The sequence below is a fragment of the Leishmania braziliensis genome, chromosome 14 (genome assembly GCF_000002845.2).
Source record: "Leishmania braziliensis MHOM/BR/75/M2904 complete genome, chromosome 14".
Lineage (NCBI taxonomy): Eukaryota > Euglenozoa > Kinetoplastea > Trypanosomatida > Trypanosomatidae > Leishmania > Leishmania braziliensis.
Window position 1 is genome coordinate 287864 of NC_009306.2, and position 13596 is coordinate 301459.

Here is a 13596-nt window from a genome sequence, read left to right on the forward strand (position 1 = left end):
GGGGGGGGGAATGTTGGCACGACTATTGCCGACCGACCTCACATGCAGTGCGTGCCTCGCTGCGAGGTGGTAGTCGTCGTGAAGGAAAAGAAAACTGTGAGAGGGAAAGGGGGGGAGGGGGTCCTAAAGGGAAAGGAAGAAATCTGACGCGATCGAGGGGCGGTGGGGGCACGGAGAAAACCACAGGAGGCAGACAAAAGGGTGGGGGAAGCGGAGGGAACGAGTGTGGGTGTGGAGGAGGGGGAGAGGGGGAAGGGCACAGAGGTGATGCACATCTTAACTTCAAAGTGGTGAAACATAGCGGCAGCGTATCAAAGTAGGCCGCACACTCGTATCGTTACGCCAGCCCCGGTCATCCTCGGTGGCAAAGGAGACGGCAGTCAGCACGGTAGTACGTGCAGCACACACCTACACGAAGAGCATCCCCAAGAACGAGGGAAATAGCAAGTGCACGCATGGAAGAATCACTGGCCCAGCTATGGTTCGTCATCTCGACTGTGCGCTGGGGCGTACGTTGGCGTGTGGTGTTGGCCAATGCCTGGTGCTGGCTTGGTGTTCTCCCGCGTTCTTCCTCACTTTCGCTTTATTGTACTGTTGTTCGTTTATTATATATATATTTTTAAGTACGTCACAGTCCGTTAAGCACACGCCGGAGAAGGGGAAGAGGCCGAGGAAACGAGGAGGAGTGGGGTGGGGGCTGATGAAGGGGGTAAGGCACATGAAAGTCGGTGGCGGACAGTCAAACAACATGTGCGCACTCCTGCACGGACGCGTACAGGATGATCAACACCCTCACACAGGTGAGGATGGATCTAAACAGAGAGAGAGAAAACGAAAGGAAAGGAAAGAGGAGATCGCTCATCATCAGCCAAAAGAGAGGGGGAGAGGGAGAGATGATCTGTGCTTTGAAGGAAAATTAAAATAGGGGGAATACCAACACGGACAGCGACAGCAACGGCAACAGGAGGAGGGGGAGGAGAAGGGAGATCAAAACAGAGATGGACGGGAGATGTGTCATTCCTGAGTCTTTCACCAGAGAAATGAAAAAGCAACACCAACAACATGGGCACAGAGGCGAGATAGACACATCACATGGGAGCACACACACACACACACACACCCAGGCATGCACGCAGATACATAGGTAAGAGAAGAAAAAAGAGTAAAGACGGACGCCAGCATGCAAGACTGTGTGCATGTGTGGGTGGTCCGGGCGGAGTGCACAGATCTCCACCACACTCGTAGGTGTGCACGTGCACTGCCGCTTAGTTAACACCTCAAACGGCAACAACAACAAAGGGCTCAGCGCCAACAGAGACAAGGGAGGGGAGACCCCACTTCTTTGCGTGAGCACAGCACTCATTGCACACCGACACAAGCCCGTCACAAGGCTCTCTCCTTCAGCAATACTCCTCTACCTAAATCCCCTTTCCCTGAGCACGCCGTACCAACTCTGTGAGACCTGATTACGGCGTCAAGCAAGAAAACTTCTATACCCTCTTTCGATGAACACACTTCTCTTTCGGTACCTGTAAAGGTCACCTCGCCTCTGAACACTCTACGCCTCGCGCTTGTTCGGCGGCTTGTAGGTACTGGCCGACCCTCCGGCGCTGGGTGGCTTATATGCACCAGCGCTGCTGCTACCAATGCTTGGCGGCTTGTACGTACCAGCAGTGCCGCTGCTTGGCGGCTTGTAGGTACCGGCGGATGGAGCTGCGGTGGTTGGCACCGGAGGTTTGTATGCCTCACCGGTCGAGGTTGGCGGCCGGTACGCGCTGGCAGACGTGTCACTGGCGGTGGGGGGCTTGTATGGAACAGTACCGCTGCTGGGAGTACTCGGCGCCGGTGGCTTGTACGCCTCACCAGCAGACGCGTTCGGTGGCCTGTAGACACCGGAACTGGGTGGCTTGTACGCGCCGCTGCTGCTGGAAGGAGGACGGTAAACGCCAGCAGAGACGCTGCCAGACGCCGGCGGTCTGTACGCGCCGGTGCTGCTGTGCGCGGCTGTCGGCGATGACGACAGAGTCGGCGAGGACTCCATCGTGGTGCTGCTCTTGGTTGGCGGGACGTACTTGTTGCCGCCCGCCGACGCCGTGGTGGAAGTCGGAGACGAGCTGAAGGCCTCCTGTGGAGCCGCCGCCGGAGCGGACTCGCCGCTCTGTTCCTTAGAAGGCAGCGAAGTGACCGGCTGCTGCTGCTGCTGCTGCTGAGACGGCGACTGCGACTGCTTGCGTGCGTTGCCAAAGGTCTCCTCGAGGGTCGGTAGATTCTCCAGGCTCAGTCCCTGCGTGCGCAGCGCAACACGGCCGCCCGCAGTGGTGCCGCCCTCTCCGCCACCGATCGTGCCGGTTGCATTGCGGTGACCGCGTGCCACAAACTTCACCACCTTGGCTTCCTTCGGTGAGCTCTCGGGCGACTGTTCTTCACTGTCGTCGCCCTCAGCCGCGTTCTTCTTTCCCGTTGCCTCGGCTTCCTCCTTGGCCTTCTGCTCCGACGCTCTCTGCACTTCTTCCTGACGCTTCGAGTCGTGCATCACCTTCGCTGCATCCCACGTCTTGACGCTGCGCGTAGTGCTGGCGAAGTTGAGGCTCACAGCAACCACTGGCGCAACGGCAGTCTTCTCAGGGGCTGGAAGAGGCGATGCGCTGCTAGCAGGCGCTGAGGCTTCGCTGCCACCAGTGTTCGCGACTGTAATGGGCTTCGCCGCGGCGATGCTCACCCGCGGCACCGTCTCGAGTCCAAAGCCGCCAAGTGCCGCGTCATCTGCTGACTTTTTCTTGGCCACCTTCTTAGAGTTCTTCTTGTTGTTCTTGTTGAGGAAGGCGTCAAGGTCCATGAGTGGCAAGGCTGAGAGTAGCAGACAAAGAGAGAATTGCCCGGCTATGCTTGTGTGGCTGTTATTGGGTTCACTTTTCAATGAACAACGTCAAGGTCTCCAGTGGGGGAGCCGGAGGGGGAGGGCAGAGGGAAGGAGGGAGAGGGTGTGTGTGTGTCTGAAGGGGGTGGTGGGGGGGTGGGGGGCTGTCACACAACAGTAATTAGAGAGGGAAAACAAGAGGCCTTTATGCTTGCGTTTCTTAAGCGCTTGGAAGCTCTTTACACACACACACACACGCACGCAAGCGCAGTAAAGGTAGAAGAAAGGAGGCGAAGGAGGGGGAGGGCAAGGTAGAGGACAGGGAGTCCTCCCTGATGCAGACGAGAGAAAGTTGCAGGCGTGTTCCTGCTCTGCTTGGCGTGCGTACACATTTCAGAGGCGCACCCCCCGCTGGCTCAGTCTCCCTCCTCTGTTGTGCTGAAGACATGAGCCCATGTTACACTGCACAGAGACAGGAGAGGAGAAAGTTCGGCGGGGGCAGGGGTGTGTGTGTGTGTGTGTGTGTGTGTGTGTGTGTGTGTGCAGTGAAACGTTTGACCACCAAGTCTGCCTCTTTGCTTTATTTTTTCGCGGCGCCTTTGCCACCCATCGAGCGGCGTGTAAAGATGGAAATTTATAGAGTGTGCGTGTCCAAATACACACCGGCACTCCACTTCGACATGCATGCAGACCCACGAGAGCCAGACGGGCACCCATACACACTCACCCATACATACGCACACACACCTGAGGGAGAGCAAGAGCAAGGAGTGATGGGGCAACAGAGAACGAAAGCAAACACATGAGGGGCGGGCGGGCGGGTGGAAAGGGAAAGGGGGCGAATAAGTTCAGCGTGTATTTGTTCACCTGTGTGCTTTGACATGACCCCAATGGCGCCACCGCACGCTGCTTGCCCTCCGTACCGAGACACCCTCGAACACGCAGACACCAGGGATGTGCATAGGCAGTGGCCTACTGGTGCAATTATACATAAGGAGCAACAAGAGAGTAGAGGGGTCAGACTGATAGAGAAAGGGGGTGAGTACGGTGGTTGGGACGCACTCCGAAATATTTTCATGAGCTCAGAGGGAAAGGTAAAGAGGGGGAAAGGAGGGAGCTAAGTAGTTATGGGTCGACGGCACTTATGACATTGTGGCACGCCACCAAGCAGGGAGGGAGAGAGCCCACGGGGCACTGGGAGAAGAGGGGGGAGTATGGGACAGGCACTCAACAGGGGGAGTGTGCCCCCCCCCAAAAAAGAGAAAAATGTGAGTCGTGGCAGCAGAAGATAAAACCGAGAGAAGTCGCAGCCACACCGCCTCTCCCTTTCCTTCCTTTAGGGAGAGGGACACCCGAGACGATCACCAGTGCTGAGGCAGGCCCTACCATACAAAAAACTTGAGAGGCGACGACGACAACAAGAGCAAATGCGTGGATGCGTGCGTATGCGCATGGAAAGCACACATTCTCACAGAACGCCAAAGAGAGAAGAATTCGAGAGAAAAGGAAGTCGCCAAGGGAGTGGCAGCGGAGATAGCCACACATACCCACCACGCCACATTGCAGGCCGTCCACAGCCGTGGCTCTTCCCGGAGGCGGGAGAGGGGGTAGCCATGGGGGGGGGTGGGTGCGTGTGTGCACGAACTCCGAAGTACGCAGGTGGGTTCAGCGTGTCCAGTATGGTGTGGTGACAATCCCGCGACAGGGTCTATTCACTCGTCCTCACTTGAGCCCGCGCGTTCTGCTTTGGCTTCCAGCCAACCAATAGGGAGAGCGTGTGCTCCGGCGACGGCGCTTTCTGCGGCAGCGCTGAGCTGCCAGATAGGAGGAGGGGGTGGGAGTGGCGCTCTACGTGCCCACGTGCGCTGTCGGCGGGCACCATGGTGGTGAGACCCTCGAAAGGGATTGCGCCGCCGCCACCGTTGTGCGTGGTACTCAGCCCCAAATGTCCACCGCGGGTAAAAGGCATCTCCGCTGCTTCTTCCTCCGTGATGCTCATCGTAGGCTTCGGCGAGGAGCCTTTTTGTTTCGGCGGCGGCGTCGCTGCCAACAGCGGGCTCCGGGTGAGGGTCGCGTGTGAAGAGTGGCGGCCATGTGGCTGCTGGGATGGTGGATGCGGAAACTGCTGCGATGATCGAGTCACTTATATCCCTCATCGGGATGACAACAGCAGTCCCCGCAGAGCGAGGGTTGAAGGGAGGGAGAGGAGGAAAAGATGTCCCAAGCGACGCTCTTGCCTCCCCATCTGCTCTGCCCTCCGCAATACTTTCTACTGTCTAACACCGACGGGTGTATGTGTGCTAGTGTGGAGGGTCTGCTCGTGTAGTTGTCTGCGAGTGTATGCGAACGCGCGACTCGACGACTTCGTTTTACAGAGGTGCCAGCGTGTCTGCTTGCCCATGGCGTGTGGCGGCAGAGCAAACTAGAAAATGGTGTAGGATGACCAGAGAAAACAGAGAGGCAGTTAGAGGGGATCTCGTATAGTGTTCAGCGACGACCCTTCCATGCCCCTCAACGACACTCAAACAGGCGAACGAGCAGGCACACACTGGTGCCCAAGGCGTGCGTGCGATGTCTTTTATCCCCCTCCACACTTCTTCTACTTTCGCAGGCTCGCATGATGCTAGCTGAATCGATGAGGGCGAGGGGGGAGAGGCGAGCGTAGTTGAAACCTATCATTCCGCACTACGCTCATACTGCGCCGGAGGAGTGCAAGCTGGGTGGTGGTGGTGGTGAGGGGTTTCTTGCACCGTTCCACAACACCTTCTGCGTGTCGTCCAGCTTACCTACCCACTTAGGCGCGCGTGTGCGTGTACGTTTCGGTGAGAGGGGGAGGGAGCACGCGCGCGTGCACCTCGCCGGTACCACCGCCGCTGTCGTTGGTGCATCAGCGAGTTGTGTGTGCGCACTGGGAAGCAAACATCGAGAGCTGACTTGACGGTACAACCACGAAGGACAAAAAGGCAAAAGAGCGGGACACATACCGCCGTCCTGTAGCGTGTAGTCCCTGTGGGACTTGGCCCCCCCTATCGTAGGGGGGTAGTAGTAGTTGTATACATCGTTCCCAGCACGTATGTGTGTGTGTGTGTGGAGCAAACGAGACTCCGGCGCCCGAGGGGAATGGGGAGGGGAGGAGGAGGACGAACACTGCACCTCCAACGTAGAGGTACTACACGTTCTCTCTCTTCCTTTCGCCTCTCCATTTCGCCCCCCCCCCCCCCCCATCTCCCTCCTGCGACCACCTCAAGCACCCGCGCGATTCCACACATACGCAGAAGATGTGCACAGGGGTGGTGAGGACGGCGCAGCTTCGCATCGAAATAGCAGAGCCGCTCTCCTCTCCCGCTCGCTGTGCGTCTGGGCACTTTTCTCTTCTCTCTTCCAACCTTATCTGCTTTACATGAATGACGCAGTCGCCGCTGCCGCCGTCGGCTGGCCCGGTACCGTTGTAGCACTTTGGTCGCACTTGCTGGTGCTCTCCTGTTGCCGCGATTGCCGCTGCTGTTGCTGTTCCTGCTGTCGTCGGCGCTGCATTACTAGGTTACGCGCATCCCCTACTGCAGGCTGTGATGACGCTGCCTCTGCGGCTGCGGCTGTGGCCCCCAACGCCGCGGCAGTGCGACTCTGGCGCTTCTCATTGGCGTATTTAAGGGCAGCAGCGCGTTGCGTCTGTAGCCGACGCGACTGTTGTCGCACCACTGCTGCCTGTCCTTCGGCGATCTGGACCTTGCGCTCCAAGTTCTTCACCGCCTTCTCGAGCTCCACCTCCTCCGCCTTCTGCGCCATGTACTCCTCGATTTTGGGTACCTTGACGGCCTCCTGCTGTGCCTTGAGCATCAGATGCTTCGACTCCGCCTGCGCGGCCTCTGCGGTCGCCGTCACAATTTCCTTCCCACAGCGCGACAAGTATTCTAAGCGGCTCTTCGCCTCGCGCTTCAGCCGCGTCTGCTCGCCCGCCAGTTCGTTGAGTTGGCCCATTAGATGGTTCAGCTGCTGGACGGTGCGCGTCGACGTGCCCTTTAGCTCCGCCAGTTCATTGTTCTTGGCCTCCATGCGCTCGCTGAACTGCTTGTGCTCGATGCGCAGTTGCTCCATGTCTACAGCTTGGAACGCTTCACCAGCGATGCGACGCTGCCGCACCAGCTGCCGTGCTCGCGCAATATCTTGCTCCGCCGCCTGGCACTGCATCTCCAGTTTGTCGAGGCAGCTCACTTGAGTGCTGTGCCGGCGCTCTAGGTAGCGCAGCAGCTCGTCTGCGGTTGTCGCGGCAGCCGCTGATGAGACGGGCAACCCCTTCGCCTCCCGAACGGGGCTGCGTCGATGCGCGGTGGCAGTGATGCCAGCGGCTTCAGCCATGTCGTCCTCTGCGCCCCCACTCCGTATCACTTCTCGCTCAAACTGCAGCACCTCCAGACGGAGCTCCTGCTGACGTCGACTTGCCTCCTCGACGGTGGCAACGAGTACCTCCTGGACACCCTCCGCCTCCTTGGCCATCTTTTCTTCCTGTGCACGCAGCCGAGCCATCTCCTGCAGCAGCAGCGTGGCCTTGTCGTCTACTCGCATGAAGACTTCTACGTCAGCGAGCGAGCGGCGACGGTAGCTGAGGCCGCGTCGGCCGGTCCCGCTCGCGCCGCCGACAGTCTCGGCAGCGCCGCCGCCAGATGTGCCTTGAGTCTCCGAGGAAATGTTGTAGTCGCCGCCAAGGAGGGCAACAGTGGCATCAACGGCCGACGAAAGCGCACCTGAGCCGCCAGTGTCGGTTGCATCGAGTTGAATGGCAGTGGATGCTGAGGCGTTGAGGATATTCACACCGGGGCCACCGCCCGGACGCCGCTGCTGCAGTGTCTGCACATGGGCACCAAGTACCTGCGTTTCCTCTTGCAGTGCTGACACCTCGTTTGCAAGCTCCGTGACAGCCTCGTGGATGGCCTCCAGGTCAAACTCCGCAGCGTCATCGGCGAAGACTTCGGCAGAGGGGTACGATCGACTGTAAAAAGACACGACGAGAGAGTTGAAATCCCTGCCAGCGGCGCCGATGGCGGTGCTGGTGCTTCCAGAGCTGCTATTCCGTCGTCGATCGACCCCGCTGCTGCTGAGGGGGCGTGTGCTATGGGACATGTGACTACCCACGCTATCCATTAGCTGCTACTGTTAATGCTGGTCGTTTGTGATCGCACGCTCTTAATGGACAAGTGAAGTTGGCAAGTCGAGTCGGTGTGGTAGAGCAGTGGTGGCGGTGGTTTGTGTTTGCGCAAATTGTAGGCGTAAAAAAAAGGAGGACGCACCACAGCAGGGAGAGTGGGGAGAGAGGGGCACCAATGGAAAGAGGGAGAGGGGGCTGCACGAATGCACGCCTCTTTGCACACGAGACAGGAGGGACATCTGCCTGCCTCTGTTGTGTGACTATGCGCTCGTGATGTGCCAGGAGAGGGTTGAATGGGTGGGAGAACCAGTAATCCTTCAACTCAGAAATAGACTGAAATGCAAACAAGCAGAGGCGAAGCGGCAACATCACTGAGCAACGCGGTCGCTTAGGCGGTATACGCCTGCTCTTCCTCTCCCTCAGAGCAGCAGGCTGAGAGTAATCCACGGACAGCGCTCACAGAGAGAGGGAGGGAGGGAGGGAGGGAGGGAGAGAGAGAGGACGGATGTGCTGGAGGACGCCCCTGGTGTGAGGCACATAAATTTGCGTGGTGGGCATTTTCTTGGCCTCCTTTTCGTTTGCGGTGGGGGCGTTGCGGCACACTGCCCTCTCACGCTTGGGATTGGGCTGCCGCTCACGTTCTTCGGTCTCATTCCCGCGCTCAGCACAATCGCCCATGGAGAGAGAGAGAGACCACAGAGAGAGAGAGTGAGAGAGAGTGAGAGAGAGATGGTGACAATATTATTCACACGCGTGCGTACACACAAACAGGCCGAGAGAAGAGGCGAGCGGAGGTGAGGGCGGCGGCGGTGACGGGAAAGCACAAACCCTTTCGGTAGCCAAAAAAAAAGCCCAAAGACTTGCAAACAAACAAACAAGCAAACCAGGGCAATACACCATTATAGTTGTCGTAGTAGTACATGAGCCGTTGCACCAACGCCAAGGTACACATGAGCACGTACATCCGTACGCACGCGAGCAGGCAGGGGTGGGGGGCACGCAGAGGAGTGATGAGAGATCCATCCCACCGAGTGGATAGGCGGCATGTGCGTCACATCTCTCTGCTGCGGTGCCTCTACGTCTATGGCAATGTGTGTGTGTGGGTGGGTGGGTATGTGGGTGTGTGGGTGTACATTGCACCTACGACTTCAGCTCCGGAAGAGGAAACGCGGAGGGGAGAGAAAAAGGGGAAACAAGCAAAAGCGCCTAAGTATCATATGAGCAAGGTAATAGGACAAAATAGAGGGGAAGAAGAGAGAGAGAGGACCAGCAACAGAGGTTGGCGCCAGTGGCGGAGAAGGGCGTCAGTCTCCTGAGCGATAAGCTACGCGCGCACGTGTTGCTTTGCCGCGCTCTATTGCTGAGGCGCTGTCAATAGGGAAGGTGGCGCACTAGCCGCTTCCGCGTTACCGCACACGGTATCCGTGACTGCCGACTGTGTCGCCACGGAACGAGATTTTAGTGCCCGGATTGGTTCTAGAAAAGGGTGCTGGATCGCCTGCTGGCAACTCACGCGCTTCCGTGGGTCGTACTGGAGCAGTTTGTGGATGAAGTCGCAAAATACTTCGTAGGCGGCCTCGTCGTGTCCCGGCTGGCCTGCGCGACAGCCGCGTGGACCGCCCTTGTGCACACCAAGAATTTCTTCAAGAGAGAGTGGCGGACTATTGCTGTCATTGCCAGTCACAGCAGCAGCGGCCGTTGCGCCCTCGCCCTCAACTTGCGGGGCTCGCAGAAAGAAAGGGGAGCCTGTGGCGTGACCCGGTGCGCTGGACATTGGAGTGAGTCCCGGTGGTGCATCCCCTACTGGATCAGCGCCGGCGCTGTGAGTCGCCTCGCCAGCGCTGCTGTTCGCGGTGGCGGGATCTAAAGGACACGTATAATATAGCTGCGTCCGCTTAGGGCTTGCTGCGATCATGTAGTCGGGAAGCGGGCCGAGGACGGAAGTGAAGTACGCCACCATGTCCCCCTCATTTTTGCCGGGGAAGAGGGGCACTCCCGTGTGCATCTCCACAAGGAAGCAGCCTAGGGACCAGCGGTCAATCGCTGTCGTGTAACCAAGCTCCAGGATGACCTCCGGGCTTCGGTAGTAGCGCGACTGGATGTACTTGGGCATGATGATGTCCACACCCTCGCCACCGCCAGTAACGGCAGCAGCAGCAGCAGCCGTGGGAGCCGAATCACCGGTCTTCTCCGCCGTTCCTGGCTCCTCAGCTATTGGTGCCGCGACGCCGCTTGTCAGCGCCGCGTTGACAGATGCAGTGGTCGGTGACTGCGGCGCGCCACCGCCACCGTCGCCGGTGGCTGGGGCGGGCTTGACCCCGCAACTGGCGCCTTCAGTCGAATCCCACGGCGGCCCTGAGCAGCTGCTTGGCGACGTCGAGGGGAGTACCACTTGCGCCGGTGGAGGGTTCCACTTTGGCTGCTGCTGGTAGCACGCGGAGCCAAAGTCGATCACGCGCACCTCGCTGCGGCTCGGGTCGCGCAGTAGCACATTCTCCGGCTTCAGATCGCAGTGTATGATGGGTGGCTGGTGCTGTTCTAGCACCAGCAGCACCTTGATCATCTGGTAGGCAAACTTGCGTGTGAGGTCGAGGCTGACGCCGTTGTACTTGGTCAACGTGATGAGACGGTAGAGACTAAAGCTGAGCGGCTCAAAGACCAGCACCATATGACCTTTCCACAAGAACACCTTACGCAGCTGCACGACGAGGTTCTGCAGCGCCGGGTCGTTGTTTAGGTGCGCCACCACCTGCGCCTCAAACCAGCCCTGACTCTCAAAGTAGGGACCGCTGCGGATGACTTTGAGGGCGACAGCCTCGTTGTACTTTTGGTCGATGCAGTGGAGCACGGTGCCGAAGCTGCCCTTGCCGATGACCGCCTTCACCACGTACCGCTCCGCAATTTCCTCGCCCGGGTACGGCAGGTAGTGCCCCGAGACATCCTCGTACTTGCGCGCCGCGTACTTGGCGGGGGCCGTCAGCAGCAGCTGGCGCTCCCGGTAGAAGAGGGTGTTGATGGCTTCGTAGACGGACATGATGTTCTGGGAGAGCGCCACTGTCGGCCGCTCCTCGCCGTTGGGCCGCAGAAGTCGTGCACTGGTGGCAGAGGCGAGCGCAACGGCGCCGGTCGTGGAGCCTTGCGGTTTCTGCGAAGGTGACGCTGATCCTGCTGCCGCTGAGGCTGCGGCGCCGGATGCCGACGGCGGTGGTGGCATACTGGAAGTACCGCTGCCTGTTGCTGCGCTAGAGCGCGGCGAGTAAGTGCTACCACTTCCACCTCTGCGGGATGATTGGCCAGCGTGGCTGGAAACGAGAGGCACATTGCTGCTCGCCAATAGGGCGGAGCCCGCTGTTGCTGCTGAAGACGGCGGCAGAGATGGTGGCAAGGGCCATGAAGGAGACGACGATTCACTGCAGCCGCCCTGCAGGGTTGGCGGTGGACTTGTGATGAGACCAGCCGCGGTCTCAGGCGCTGAAGAAACGGCAGGATCCTCTGATGAGAGAGTTGTCGAGGCCCCGCCAAGCGGTCGTTGCTGTGGCTTCTGTGCTTGTAACGTGTGGTGCCGGGGGCCTGGGGAACCGGTACGACGACTGCCACCATTGCCCCCACCATTTCGACCCCTATCGCTATGCCGCTGGCAACCGCTCGACCCACCGACTACATTAGCGGCGCGCCGGTAGGCGTAGCTGCTGTCAACTGATATAGCCGCGGTTGACACGGCTGCGCCTGTAGGGGGATCGATGGAGAAGCTGGCCGCCATGGTAGGCGGTGGCGGTGGCGAAGCGTACTGTGCTCTACCCAGTGAGGAAGAGGCAGTGGTGGAAGGGCCGCTCATGCCAGGGCTCCGCGCCAAGAACGACGACGATGGAAGCTGAAGTTGCGGTTGCCGTGACTGCTGAGTGTGGTGGTGGTGTCGAATAGGCAAATGTCCCAAGCCGGGCTGGCCGTAGGTGGCACCACCGCTCGTGCTGCCTGGATGCCGGAAGTCGGCGCCGCTGGCCACTACGTCCACGTACCTGGATGAGGTTCTTATGTGCGATGTCGACGTCACTAATGAAGCGGACCCAGCGGTGGCGGTGGTTCTACCATCCGATCGGAGTGGTGGCGGTGATGGAGAGGATGTAGACAAGACCGTCTGCGGTGCGTGCCGCTGCGGAGCTGAGGGCTGTCGACTGCCTGCCCCGCCGCCCCCACTGGCGCCCCCTGCAGCCCCCTGCAGCTGCTGATACGACATCTTCTGCCCAGAAGCACCAGCAAAGAGACAGCGAGAGAAGAACGGCGAGCGAGAGGCAGGGCGGCGCTATCTTTGCGTCTAACTGGCCTCCAGCACAATCCGCAGGTGCACCACACCAGCTGAGAAAAGCGCAACACACGTACGCACAAACGCGATAACACCACCCTGCAGTCGTGCCTTTTCCCTTCTCCTCGTCCTCGGGCGGATGTGTTCTACTTACGCCCCCCACGCGCCCACGCAACGCCGCTTCTATCTCTTGGTGCGCAGTAATGGCGCTAAGAAGTGTGTGTGCGTGCTGAGAGGAGGAGAAAGGGGAAGGGGTGGAGAGGAGGGAAGAACAAGCGCTTGTATATGTATATATATTTATAGATGTGTGTGTGTGTGTGAAGGTACTTGTGTGGTATGAAGTGTATCCGGACGTTGAGGTAATTCTCAACGGGATGGAGAAGCAGCTGAAGGGGGTGGTGGTGGGGAGGGAAGAGGAAACCACAACCACCACAAACTCGACTGTATCATAGAGCAGGGGGTCTCTCTCTACTCGTGTTTTCCTCTAGGTGTGTGCGTGGGCTTAGCTGCGTCGGGCAGACAAAACTGTGCTGACTGTGGGCAATGCTGGTTTGCCTCCCAAGTGTAACCAAGAACCCTAAAGTACGTTGGAAAAGGAGAGATTGCAGGAGGGAGGGGTGCGTATGGGAGAGGAGGCAACATACATGTGGGCTATCACAAGGATGGCGACCGTGACAAGCAAGCACACATGCGCACGCATACATTACTCCTCGGCAAAGAAATAGCCACAAAACATCAACGATCATCATCAAGGCGCCACCGCCAAGAGGAGAGGGAGAGGGAGGTAGCGGATGTGATGGACGAAGACGAGTGCTTGTCTGCACATCGCGCTGTGTTCCCCCCTTTTCTGTCCAAGCAGCACGGAGAGCCTGTAGAACGTGCGCGTGGGGGGGAGGCGGGGTTTCTCACTGCGCGAGACAAAGTACCTTCCATCGCCGCCACCCGGCGCTCACGCGGTGCTCGGCATTTCCTACGTTTCCAGCTAGCCGTTCCCTTCGGGGTGCGCCACTTTATGGCGTGCGCGCACGTTGGTGTAGAGGTGTATGCCCGTGTTGACGCTGAGGAGTAAACACACACACACACCCAAACACGCGTGCGCATGATCGACACACATACCCACAAATCAGCGGCAGGAGCAGCATGAGACGTGTAAGGGTGTCACAAGAGAGGGGGAGGGGGTAAGCATGAAGGTTCACCCTGAGCGCTGCTTTCGCCCACAACGACGCACTCATCGCCATGGAAACCCTCGACGCCTCAAACCTGAGCGCTTCCCCTCCAGGCGATGATCCCTAAAGA

At 59.1% G+C, this 13596-nt stretch overlaps 3 protein-coding genes and 1 pseudogene across 4 annotated transcripts; all 4 read right to left on the reverse strand.

Moving 5' to 3' along the window:
* Positions 1-1558: 1558 nt before the first annotated feature.
* On the reverse strand, positions 1559-2836 carry LBRM_14_0780 (conserved hypothetical protein; the record flags this gene model as incomplete). The annotated part of the gene is made up of 1 exon (XM_001563318.1): positions 1559-2836. One exon carries the CDS (start codon positions 2834-2836, stop codon positions 1559-1561), a length of 1278 nt encoding a protein of 425 aa, XP_001563368.1.
* Positions 2837-4283: 1447 nt separating this feature from the next.
* Positions 4284-5240, reverse strand: LBRM_14_0785 (annotated as a pseudogene). The gene has a single exon. A coding segment is annotated over exon 1 (957 nt).
* A 1013-nt stretch (positions 5241-6253) lies between these two features.
* Positions 6254-7975, reverse strand: LBRM_14_0790 (conserved hypothetical protein; the record flags this gene model as incomplete). The annotated part of the gene is made up of 1 exon (XM_001563319.2): positions 6254-7975. One exon carries the CDS (start codon positions 7973-7975, stop codon positions 6254-6256), a length of 1722 nt encoding a protein of 573 aa, XP_001563369.2.
* A 1379-nt stretch (positions 7976-9354) lies between these two features.
* LBRM_14_0800 (putative protein kinase) lies at positions 9355-11214 on the reverse strand (the record flags this gene model as incomplete). The annotated part of the gene is made up of 1 exon (XM_001563320.1): positions 9355-11214. The coding sequence occupies one exon, from the start codon at positions 11212-11214 to the stop codon at positions 9355-9357; it is 1860 nt and encodes a 619-aa protein (XP_001563370.1).
* Between the last annotated feature and the right edge of the window lie 2382 nt (positions 11215-13596).